The sequence below is a fragment of the Cupressus sempervirens genome, chromosome 9 (genome assembly GCF_028749045.1).
Source record: "Cupressus sempervirens isolate cs-2001-9-10 chromosome 9, ASM2874904v1, whole genome shotgun sequence".
Taxonomy (NCBI): Eukaryota; Viridiplantae; Streptophyta; class Pinopsida; order Cupressales; family Cupressaceae; genus Cupressus; species Cupressus sempervirens.
Genome location: NC_143126.1, coordinates 584,240,670 through 584,253,979, shown reverse-complemented (window position 1 = coordinate 584,253,979; position 13,310 = coordinate 584,240,670). Strand labels below are relative to the sequence as shown.

The window sequence follows — 13,310 nt, the reverse complement described above, 5'->3', positions numbered from 1 at the left end:
CCAGACAACCATAGCAAAAAAGGCCCGATTAAACACTTTCAATTGATAAAATCAGATTCCCCCGCCCAATAAGGTTTGCAAACTTTGTCGCATCTCATCAAGGGAAGCTCCATGAGCATTGAATATGATTTATTTGAAAAACTCAGGATAAAAGAGCCACCGTGCACAGAAGTCAGTAAGGAATAGGACTATAGTTAAAAGTGAAACTGTTTAAGACAACAATAACAAAAGGTTAAGAAATTGGTGATGCTTTATATTCAGAAGCAATCTAGAGTTAGTTCAGTTTGTACCACTTGAAAATTTGGAAGTGCACAATAGAGATTATACAAATCATCAACAGGCTAATCATGTTTTTTGTTTACAGTTCAAATTCTCTAAGAACAATATTTTTTTTAAATATATGACTGCGTCTACAAAACATACATGCTTGTAACTTATTACATACCTGCAATTCGAATGGTATTGGATCAAAGGCCAAGCGGTTACCAAAACCCAGAAAGTGAACTACCCTATTTTGCAGAAGAAGAGGAAGAATATGTGTAAGATAAAAACTTGGTTTTGCCTCCTTCATGATGTCCATGTCAGTTACCTGATCAAACACAGCATCTGTCAGAGCAAATAATCTTATTTTACAAGTTCCAAAATTTAAACAATAGTGAAAGTCAAAAAACAGAATCAGAAAGAGGATATTACAAGGCTACCAATTGCCTCAATGTCCAATGACTGCAACTCCAAGGGAAGCTCTCTCACAATATTTACATCGAACTTGAGGTAATTTATGAAATACTCCTCCTGATATATGTCTCCAAACTGGCTGCATACCAATTCAAGATGAGATACAAAGCTGAAAACTGTTAATTTGGCATTAAACTAATACCATGCAGTCCTGAATATTTACAGTAAAATGGTAAAATACTTGAATAAAATAAGCCAGCAACCAAGCATACAAAACAAATTTCTGGGTTTCAATGGCCCACTATATTAATTAAATTTATGTACTTTTCCATTCTTTACATAGAAAAATTCTATTTGTGCAGAAAATGCCAATAAGTTTTAAAATGTCGATTCACGTCCCTCTGGGCTCATTACCATATTGCATTTTTAATTGAATACCTCACAGATTATATGCATATAAATTCCAACACATGCAATATAAAAATAACTGATATCATAGTTGGAGAGCATGGACTCAGCTATAACTTCGTAGACCCAAACATTTTAATAACTCACAATTTATATATATAAATATTTTAAAATATTCTTCAAAACACACATTACTAAATTTGTTGAGCATGTTACTAATTTCAAGCCTAGACAAATCAAAACTAGAATTTGGTACATACCATAGACCCAAAAACTAGTTAAAGTTTATATGAGTTATAATGCCACTTTCACTAACCATGTCATATGCAGAAATCACTCCAACTACAGAGATTTTTGGCAAGTTGTGCAACAATAACATGTAACGAGGCACATTCAAGCATTATATGCCAATTCCTTGTCACTCCCTCATTGTAATTAAGTTTCATTTGACAGATTCCAATAATTTATAGGGAATCGGGAATGTGCAGTTGTGTACCTCATGGGAGCTGGGGAGAACACCCCAGCAATGAAAATCACATTTTAATTGCAAGGAAGAACAAATAAGTTAAAAGATTTTGGATGGGTTTTTTATACAAAATTCGTGCTTGTTTGCATTTATTCACGAGTTCTGTAGGAAAAACATCACCACAAGTTTTCCAGAAACTTGTTGGTGAGTTTTGGGCAAGTAACTCGCCTAGCATTTTGACTTGGTAGTACTCACAAATCATACAAAAACTCGCCATCTTTTCATCTATGGCTGACATAATAATCTAACTCTACCTATATACAATTATATTAGACACATGAAATGTTGCTTATAAACTTGAATTGACATTTAAGCCTTGTTATTTTATTCTTCTATCCAAACAATATTTTTTAATAACATCTTCAGATAAAAAGGTGAATAAATATCGGTAAAGCATAAGAATAACAAATTCAAATCAAGCCAAACAATGATAAGGCTTTAGGATGAACAATCTAACAGTTTTGATATAAAATTAAGACAAATTTTTAAGTTGAGGTCACATACCAAAAGAGAAATTTCATCAGAGTGTAAACATAAAAGCATTGGAGTTTTTGTCCAATATGAAGATAGGAATGCATAATTTGCTGCTCGACTTTTATCAGTCTTCTTCAAACTACAGATATTTACAAAATAAGTAAATGGCTGTTCTGTGATAAAAGTGATAAACAAAATAAGATAGGACATGAGAGAAATCATCATATAGACAGTGACAAAAGCTTTTCCAAGAAACACTGTTAGATCCAGTGACCACTTTCCCCAACTAAGAGTCCATGCTTCAGTAGCTTGATATGGCAGAAAGCAGTAAATGTAGTGGTTCACACCAAATCTTTGTTCTTCAATCTGGTCTAGTTGGTGGAGACCAGAACCCTTCCTTTTTTATGTGGATATTGTATAGTCTCTCGCTTGTATCAGGTACACATACCTGCATCTAATGAGTCTCTGTAGAGAATGTCCTCTTTGACTACAATACAATGTTGCTGATATTGAAAGGGAGGGCCAAAGACCCTTTATATAGGGAAGCTTTTATAACAAAAGTTCCACCTGCTAATATCTCTCACTTGAAATGAGAAGGTATACAAGCGAAAGGAGCACTATAGTTTGAAAATTGGGTAGTCTAATGACAGTTCAGCATTGAGGGTGTGATGAAAGGTGGTGAGTTGAAAATTCATGGGATGAAAATCATTATTCAGTTAAATTGTTGGCCCACTGGTGTTGGGATCTTGGAGCCAAACGAGGAAGGGGGAGCTTAAATTGAGAGGTCATTTGAGTGGTGAACATCCACTTTGGACCAAGGAACACGTATTGCAGAATTAGAATTTCCGACAAATTCACTCTCAAGGCTGCAAATCGGCTAATGTCTTGGATATATTTCTTGGAAATTGTGGCCTCGGCACTGCTAAGTTACAGTAAATATTTCAAATCAATTTGATTTCGGCTGACTGTTATTGCAAAAATATTATTCTAGGACTTCTTCGCAACAAGAACTAGCAAAAAAAGAAGAAAAAGAATAGGAAAGCAACGTAGAATAAAAAGAACAAGAGAAAGAACAAAAGCAAGAACAAGAACAAGCTGAAAGAAAGAAAGAAAAAAACAAAAGGAGAAGAAGAAAAGAGGAAAAAATAGCATTGAGAACAATGCTTTTGTAAAGAGGGGGTAAATGTTATCTCCCCAACTGTGGAGTGAGTGTTGGGTTATGATACTCAGATTTTGGCTGTTAGAACTCCTATTACAATCTTATTTAGTTATTTAAGTTGACCTAAGGACTATACATTGTTATCTAAGTCAGCCTAGGTGATATCATTGGCACAAGTGTGGTATATTTAGGAGGTATTGGTTAGTTATTATCATCATGTTGAGTAATGTGTTCTTGTTAAAGACTACTGGAGTATATTAGAATATTATAATGTTTCTTTAATGGTCATCTTCGTTAATCTATAGTTTATTAGGTAGTTTCTATTTCCGTTTTTAGTTCACGATTGTTTCTTTTAAAAACATCATCTTTGTAAATCTACTAAGTTACCGGATTCGCTCTTGAAGGGGCAAAATCGAAATTTGATTCACATGAAATCAAATTCGGTCCTGGTTCGATTCAAATTCGCAGTTTTCCTGTTAAATTCCCTGTGGGTCCTTCATTTCGCACCCTGGACGAATTTGATCGAATTTCGAGCAAATTTTGGAGTCCAAAAAAGAACCCGGATGGAATGACAGCGAATTTCGGGCGAATCTGGGCATACAGTGAAAAAGGTGAAAAAACGTTTGACTTTTTAATCATTTAAAAACGCGTTTTACTTTATTCTAGTCGATTTTACCATCTAATATTTACACGAAGCCCTAAAACGACGTCGTCAACCATATTCGGCGTTCAGACTTCTTTATGCCGCGGCTTGTTTTTGGGTTTGTTTTATACGGCGGTGTTCAGACTTCAAATTTTCTTCTCCAACTCCAGCGATAAAAAAAGAGGTAGATCTTTAAAAGAATTTGCACTACTCCGGATCCCTATTAACAACCAATCAATTGTTTTGCACGAATGAAAATAGTAGGATGAGATGAAACCAGGTCAAGCTCTCTCGGCTTTGTTTGATTGTGATTAATTTAGATTTTATTTAATAGGATGTTACTATTAATATGTCGATTTGTGCCTGTAATTGTTATGTGGTGAGAAGATTAGAGAAAAATATTTCCCAACACAACCTTGTATCAATTTTAACTTTTAAGTACTATATTAATCCTGCAAGCATGTGCTGAGCTGGCCTTGGTATCATTCAATAGCAGGTAGATTTAAAGAAAATGTGCTTAATCGTCTAAAGTTAAATTTAAAATTTAAAATGTGTGGGGTATCACTGAGTGGTGAAGTGATCAAATGTCATTAACAAGGTCTGAGTTCAATTCCCATATGGAAACTGCCAAAACAAGCTCCATACATTGCATACAATAATGGCCCAACAAAATCATGTGCCAAACACAGTAGAATGGGACCCTTTCTAAACCCCCAAATATGAGAACTGCAATTCCTTAGTGTCGAATTACCCTTGGCAAAGATAAAATTACAACTCTATAGAAAATTTCAAAATTATATTATGACTATTGAATAACTTCTAACTTCTTATAAATTGTTCCTAGTTTTTAAATTTTCATTGTGAACTTACTGATATCTATTACAGTTTAGTTTGAGTGGATAAATGAGTTTCCCCCATATTTAATTTTTTGTTTTATGTATTGACATATTGTGTAATTTTTAAATTTTTGTGTAGATTCTATCATGGCTGGAAGTGATTCGGTTGGCAATAATCCCCACTTCAAAATCAACAGATGTTCCCCACTTTGGAAACATGTGCAAATGATTCGATCAATGCCGGGTGGAGGAGGTTACGTGTGGATTTGTAGCCATTGCAAGGAGGAATTTAGCAGCTCTTATAGTAGAGTAAAAGCACATTTGTGCTTTATTCCTCAAAAAGGCATCAAATTTTGCACCGGAAAGCCAAGACTAAACGGGATACTACCTAAAACCTTTCTTCCAAATCACATCGTAAACAAATATATTCAAGAGCAGAAGCAAGCAGAGGAAGCTGCTGGGAGGGCAAATGCTTCACATCCGTTGGAAAGTGGTAGGCCTCTAAAGAAAGGGAAAACATCATCTATGTCTTCAACTACCACTCCTAGTGAGCCAGCTGCAGAGGGCCATCCATTCGTGCGTCCTCCTCAACAACAGATTGTAAGTAAAACAATGGCGGGACCCTTGGAATCATCATTCCAAAATGAAGCTAGAGACATTGCTGATCAAGCCATAGCCAGATGTGTTTATGCAAATGGATTGTCATTTAATGTTGTTCGCTCGCCGTATTGGCAATACATGGTGAGGGCCATTAATGTGGCTCCAAGCGGGTTCAAAGGCCCTGGGTATGAGAAGGTACGCACCACTTTATTGGATAATGAGGTGGCCCATGTAGAGAATGCCATGCTGCCCATCAAGGATGCATGGGTCGAAACAGGTGTGACAATAGTATCAGATGGATGGAAAGATGCAAGGAACAGTCCTTTGGTGAATGTTCTTGCAGTGTCTACAAGAGGTGCAATGTTTCTAAAAGCAGTGGATTGTGAAGGAGAGGTAAAGGATGGTCCTTTCATTGCAAACATTCTCATCCAAGCTATCGAACAAGTTGGCCCTTAGAATGTTGTTCAAGTAATAACCGACAATGCGAAGAATTGTAGGGTTGTTGGCTTATTGGTTGAGGAGCGGTATGAACACATTTTTTGGATACCTTGTGCAGTGCACTCACTCAACCTAATGCTGAAAAAAATTGGCACTAAGATTGAGAGGATAAAAAAAATGTATGAAGAGGCACAAGAGATCCAAATGTTTGTCACGAACCACCATATGACACAGGCTATATTCAAACAATTCTCGAAATTGGAGCTCTTGAAGGTAAGTTGAATTGTTTAAAATTTAAACATGTTTTATAAATCTAGCCACTTTAGTAAACTTTCTATGTTTTCAAATTTTTAATCTATTACTATTTTGATTTTAAAATAGGTTGCTGAGACCCGCTTTGCCTCCAACACCATTGTTTTGAGGCGCCTTATCAAGGTTAAAGACACGTTGACTAGAATGGTAACTAGTCCTAATTGGACCATATGGAGGCAATCTAATAGTGATAGAGCAACTGCCATAAGGGGATTGATACTAAATGAATCTTGGTGGAATCGTGCTGAGTACCTTCTGAAGATCACAGAGCCTATATTGAGCATGATCCGATACACTGACATGGATAGGCCTTGCTTGGGTGAGGTATATGATGGCATTGACTCTATGATTGAGGACATTAAAAATATTGTAAATGAGAAAGAGCAAGATCCTGAAGAAAAGTTCTTCAAGGAGCTACAATTAATCATGATAGAGAGATGGAACAAAATGACTACCCCTTTGCATCTACTTGCCTTTGTATTGAGCCCCAGGTTCTATAGCCAATCGGTCCTCAAGGGGAGTACCACTAGAGTTCCCCCATACAGAGATCCTGAAGTTGCTCAAGGGTACAAGGCAGCCCTTCGAAGACTCTTTCCTCAGCACCTACGACCTGCAGTGAGGTCTGAATTTATGAGTTTTGCGAGCATCAATGATTGTGGTATTGAGGCTCTTGAAGACAAGAACAATGCTAATGCTCATAAATGGTGGTACTACCACGGTCAAAAATACCAACACTTGCAGCCCATTGCCATCAAAATTTTATCACAGGTTGGTTTTTTAAATTTTAATCTTAACATTCTAATTACTAGTTTCTTGTTGGTAAATACTAAATATTCAAAACTCTAATCTCTAGTTTATTGTTGGTAAATTTGCAAATCTTGATAGGTTACTAGTTCATCATCATCTGAGAGGAATTGGAGCACATACTCCTTCATCCACTCGATAAAACGCAACCGACTAAACTCCAAGAAAGCAGATAACTTGGTGTTTGTGCATTCAAACTTGAGGCTCACAACTCACAAAGAGAATATGTACAAAAAGGGGGAGGTAAAACAATGAGATGTCGAACCAGAGGCCACAGAGTTGGAAGTCCACTTTGATGCACTTGCGATTGAAGATGGCGATCCTGAGATGCATAGTAGTACTGATGGAGACGATCTTGAGGCTACGGCTAAGACTACGGTTGAGTCTGCTAATGCTAGTGGCACTAATTGTGCTTCTAATCAGCAACTACCTAATGATGATGAATTCTTCAATGATTTTTGATGATACATTGATATTTGTCATTTGATCACATATGAGCCTATGACTGATTATTGATTAAGTGATTAGTAATGTTGATATTGTGGTTTTAAAAACTAAAGTTTTGAACTGAAACATTCATATAGTATTATGGTGGTATATTTTGACATTTTGTCATGCCAATCGAACAAATCATTATTATATGTGGTGGTTGAATTTGCTAAATTGCTTTAGATTAGCATAGTGGTGTATGAACTGGTATGCTGCAACATATTTTTACATATATATTTTTTATTTTATTTTTTAAAAATTCTTGTACGGACGAACCCAAAAAGAACCCGAACCCAGCCCAAAATTTTTTGATCGAATTTCGAACCCGAATGTCGAACCCGCATCCGAACCAGAATCTGAACCGGCAACTTAGTAAATCTATATAAGGAGTTTTATCTCCTTTGTTTAATACAACTACAGAAACATCAATTTACCATAACAAAGTATTAGAGCAAGTCGATGGGATTTCATAAAATTTGGTGGATTTTATAAGAAATATTCGAGCCTCTTTTGATCTAGATGTTTTTCCAGAAATTTGCTTTTCAATTTTTAAAAATAAATATTGTTAGAGATATTTCATGAAACCTTTGTGGTTCGTCTTTGAGGATTTTTGGGAAATCACAAAGATGGTTTAGGGTTTTGATCCTGCAATTTCTTAGTTGCAACAAAAGTCAGCGATTTTTTAGGGTTGCATGTACTTGCATGTTTGTTGCATGTGCTGGTTTACCATGCGAAATCTCATGTTTTCCCACTCTTAAAAATTTCTTATGGGTTTTCATAAATTTTTCCCTTCAAAATTTTTTGATCAATTTACAAATTTTTCCCTTAAAAAATTTTCTGATGGATTTTCATAATTTTTTACCTCGAAAAATTTCTAATTTTGTAATTCGCAAACTTGCGCGGAATTCCTTTGAGGAAAAAGTTATGTAGTGGGTTTTACTGATTTTTTGTAAAAATCAGGAAGCTTTTGTATTCTCAGGTTTTGATTGATTTTTCACCTCAAAACTCATGCTGAGTTTTGATCGATTTTTCACCTCGAAAATAGTGTTCGGTTTTTCTGGTTTTTCTCTTTAAAAAGTATGCCTTTTGGCAATATGTTTTGGGGCATCTTATTCATCTGCAAAGTTTAGAGGGTTTTTTGCAGTGTATTTTCAAGCCCACATATTCTATCTAGGTTTTTCGAGCTCATTTCCGAGTGTCTCTTTAAATTTTTTTGGGTTTTTCGTCAATTTTGTTAAGAAGATTAGCTTCAAGGAAATTGAAGCAAAATTACGTATACATATTCTTATATATATCTGATGATAAATCAATTTATTAATCTGATTATACATATATCTATATTTATATGTGTGTGTGTGTACAGATTTATTTATATTATATATATATATATATATATATATATATATATATATATATATATATATATATATATATATATATATATATATATATATATATATATATATATATATATATATATATATTCATCCTTCTAAATACCGATCAGAGCTATTGATAAAGTGGCCGATCAAGTTGTTTATATATGCGATTATATTCCTTGTATTATGTACACCGATCATGTTTCATATACCATATTAAACAAATATATTATAAATGAAACGGTGTGATTATTAGGTGTATGACTCAATAAAGTCTAAAGCAACTATTATGTAGCATTAGACATCCGATCATGTTTTAAAAGGATATAAATTTATATTTGTATTGAGGTGTGGTTGCGTAGGGTCACAACACTACGTAAACACACAGATATATATATATATATATATATATATATATATATATATATATATATATATATATATATATATATATATATATATATATATATATATATATATATTTATATTTATATATTTATTTATTTATATTTATTGTATGCAATTGTGAATTCTAAAAATATATCAATTACAAGGCATTACATTCTTAGGCATATTCAGATCTGCACACACACACACACACACATGCTTAAATAAATCAGAAGTTGCATATTCAAGAAGATCTGAAATCTTCACATAAGATTTATTATTTCAATACAAGTCTCCACCAATAAACGATCTTAAAAGTTTACATGGTATCAGAGCCTAAATTGGTAGAGAGACCTTCAAATTCAAAATCTTGAAACAAAAATATGTCAAACAATGTGAGAGTAGAGGACAGACTTGAAGGAGCAGCAAACTTCTTCTCATGGAAAATACGAATTATTACAATTCTCGAAGAATTAGAACTAGAATCTTTTATTGAATCAGATATCTCAATGCCTGAAGATGAGACGGAATAAGCCACTTGGAAAAGATGAAAAATAAAGCTAGAAAAATCTTTGTAGATTCCATAAAAGATCATATTCCCCCATCCATCTCAAATCTAAAGAAAGCATTCGAAGTTTTCAAGACAATTAAGGATACATTTGAAATCAACAATTCAAGCAAATTGATTACATTAAAAAATAAACTGATGAATACTAAAATGATAAAAGGAGAATCAATTTCATCCTACTTCGGAAAAATTTCCGAGATAAAAAATCATCTATCTTCTATTGGAAGCGAAGTAGAAGACCAAGAACTATCTATAATAGCACTAAGGGGATTACCCATGCCTTGGGAGGCATTCATCCAAGTTGTCAACAGACCTTCAATACCAATGTTTGATCAACTAAGAATGAGTGCACATCAAAAGAATCAATACTAATCTCTAAAGGGATTATCTCAAATCAAGAGGGATAAAATCAAGCTCTCTTCTCAATATCTAACATCAAAGGAAAAAAGAGGAAATTCAAAGGAATGAAATATGACAAAAGGAAAGAGAATAATAATAACTACAAAAGAAATGACTTCTCCAAAGTTGAGTGTTATAAATGTGAGAAACTTGTACATACCTTTAGAAATTGTCCAGAAAAAGAAAAAATCTTAGCTTCTTTAGCCAAAACAAAGAAGGATGAAAATCTATTATTCTACTCTGCCTTATCAAGTGAAATCAATTCCAACGAAAATGTGTGGATAATAGATAGTGGTGCTTCTCGACATATAATAAAATTCAGAGATAAATTTGAAACATTTGGAAATTATCTTACTGAAGGAGTCACCATTGGAGACAACTCCACCTATCCAATTAAAAGAATTGGGACCTGTTCTATACAACTAAGGACTAGGGTCACACTAAAATTAAAAGATGTTCTCTTTGTACCAGGCATAAAAAGAAATCTAGTTTCAAATTCTAGACTAGCTGATGAAGGGTTTCAAGTCATTTTCAACGAAGACAAAGTTTTATACTGGCCTAAAAACTCTAATCTAAAAAATGCAATCACCATAGGGACTAGAGATGGAATCCTATATAAACTATGCAACATTCAAAAGTAAGCTCTCAACCACGAAGTGACAAATTCTAATGAAGTATGGCATAGAAGACTCGGACATATTGGATTTAGTTCACTTTCAAATGTAGAGAAAATCACCACTGGAACACCGAGCCTCAGTTCAAAACATATAGGCATCTGTAAAGAATGTGCTCTAGGAAAGAACATTAAAAGACCTTTTCCTCCTAGTGAACACAAGTCTAAATTAGTTTTGGAATTAGTTCACTCTGACCTATGTGGACCTATGACAACACGTTCTCTAGGAGGTTACTCTTACTACATAATATTCGTTGATGATTTCTCTAGAAAAACTTGGATCTATTTTTTAAAAGTCAAATAATCAAATGAGATTCTATCAAATTTCAAGAATTCAAAGAGATTGTGGAAAACCAAATTTCAAAAAGAATTAAAACCCTGAGATCAGACAATGGGGGAGAACATACTTTTGAAAATTTCAAAGCTTTTTGCACATCTATTGGGATTAGGAGAGAGTATAAAGTATCTTATGATCCTCAACAAAATGGGGTGGCAGAAAGGAAAAATAGAACCATCGTTGAAGCAGCAAAAGCCATGCTTCATGATCAAAAGCTACACTTCTCTTTTTGGGCAGAGGCTACCAATACTGTAGTATACATTCAAAACAGGTGTTCACACTCAATACTAGAAAACATAACACTGGAAGAAAGTTTTACAGGAACTAAACCTGAGTCATTTTAGAATTTTTGGTTGCCTTGTTTATATTCACATACCTAAAGAAAAAATAACCAAGTTAGAACCATCTAGGAAGAAAGGGATATTTGTTGGATACAGTGAAAACTCTAAAGATTATAGAGTTTATGTACCTGGACAAAGATCACTTGAAGTAAGCAGAGATGTCATATTTGAAAAACACACTACTTTAAAACTATCTACAAGTACAGAAGATGAGCCCATCACAGACTTAGATGAAAATCTACAAACTGAAATTCAAAGAGAGAACATATTAGAAGAAAATGAACCATTACCAAATATAGAGAATAGAGACATCACTAACATCAAGAAAAGGCCATAATGGGCAAGGAAAATGATTGAAGAAAATAATGTTGAGCCAGATGAAATATACAGGGAAAGCAAGAAAACCAGAAACAAATCTAGTTATACTACTTTAGTAATTGAGCTTAATAAACCTGAACCGTCAACTGTTGAAGAAGCCCTAACTTGTCAAGCTTGGAAAGATGCTATGGTTGAGGAATATCAATCCATATTACAAATGATGTTTGGGATATTGTAGCTAGACCTAAAGAAAAATCAGTTGTTTCATTAAAATGGTTATACAAAATCAAATATGCTTCTGACAACAGTATTGAAAAGCATAAAGCAAGGTTAGTTGCTCGAGGGTTCTCCCAGAAGGTAGTTATTGATTATGAGGAAACTTTTGCTCCAGCTGCTCGCTACACTTCCATGAGCACAATTATTGCAATTGCAGAATCCAAAGGCTAGAAGATACATCAAATGGATGTCAAGACCGCGTTCCTAAATGGTGTCATAAATGAAGAAGTATATATTGAACAACCTGAAGGTTTTTCTATAAAAGATGAAGATAAATATGTATGTAAACTCAATAAAGCTCTCTATGGCCTCAAACAAGCACCTCGAGCTTGGTATGAAAGGATAGATATGTTAGTTTGTGGTGACTGATCAAGGAAGTAATATACATACTTCATAATCATTTATTCATTAACTTATGGCTAATTTATTCGTTAATTATTTGGCTATTAATTATTCGTCAATTTATGCCCGACATGATGTAACTAATTTTAACCCTAAAGCAGCAAAAATACTTGTATAAAAGGGCTTAGGGTTAGGGATTGTTTCATAAGGTGTGATGCGAAAATTGGTTCTTGCAGTGGTATTGAGTTGTAAAGGATTACGGATTGTAATCAGGTTGTAATCACTAGATCGTAATAATATTGGACTTGTTGTTTGGTGAGCATAGCCCAGGGATTGGGTGAACCACGTTAAATCTTGGTGTCTTGTATTCTTTTCTATGTGATCTATTATTTTCTGATATTGCTTGCATTTGCATCTAATTGTTATTTCTGTCTGAGATTTTATCCTAACAAGTGGTATCAGAGCTTAGCTGTTTTTTCAGTTATCCTCTGCAAGAAAGTCTCACGGTTGAGTAGGAGTGATGGCAGACGAGGGTAAGCTAAGGGTTGACAAGTTTAATGGGTAGAACTTTCAATTATGGAAGATGCAAATGGAGGACTATATCTATCGAAAGGATTTATGGAAGTCATTGGAAGGAAAACCTGAAAACCAAGGAACTATGACAAATGAGGAATGGGAGATTTTAAACAGAAAGGATATTTAACATTACAAAAGCAAAAACGACAGAAGAGTGGATAGAAACCTAGCGAAATTGTATGAAAAGCCCTCCGCTTCAAATAAGGTATTTCTCATGAAGCGTTTATTTAATATGAAAATGGCAAAAAGTGGATCTGTTGCAGATCACTTTTAAGTTTAATACTATCACTAGTCAGTTATCTTCTGTGGGTATTAATTTTGATGAAGAAATTAGGGCTTTCTTGATTTTG

The 13,310-nt window shown here is 34.2% G+C and overlaps 1 protein-coding gene across 1 annotated transcript in view; it reads right to left on the bottom strand.

The window, feature by feature from the left end:
* The window catches only part of LOC149540026 (O-fucosyltransferase 2-like), a 132,563-nt gene that overhangs the window by 46,985 nt on the left and 72,268 nt on the right, over positions 1-13,310 (bottom strand). Inside the window, exons 6-7 of the mRNA XM_089801209.1 lie at positions 694-814; positions 446-589 (exon numbers count right to left, since the gene is read on the bottom strand). Coding sequence (XP_089657335.1) covers positions 446-589; positions 694-814 — 265 coding nt within the window. The remainder of the gene's footprint in view (positions 1-445; positions 590-693; positions 815-13,310) is intronic.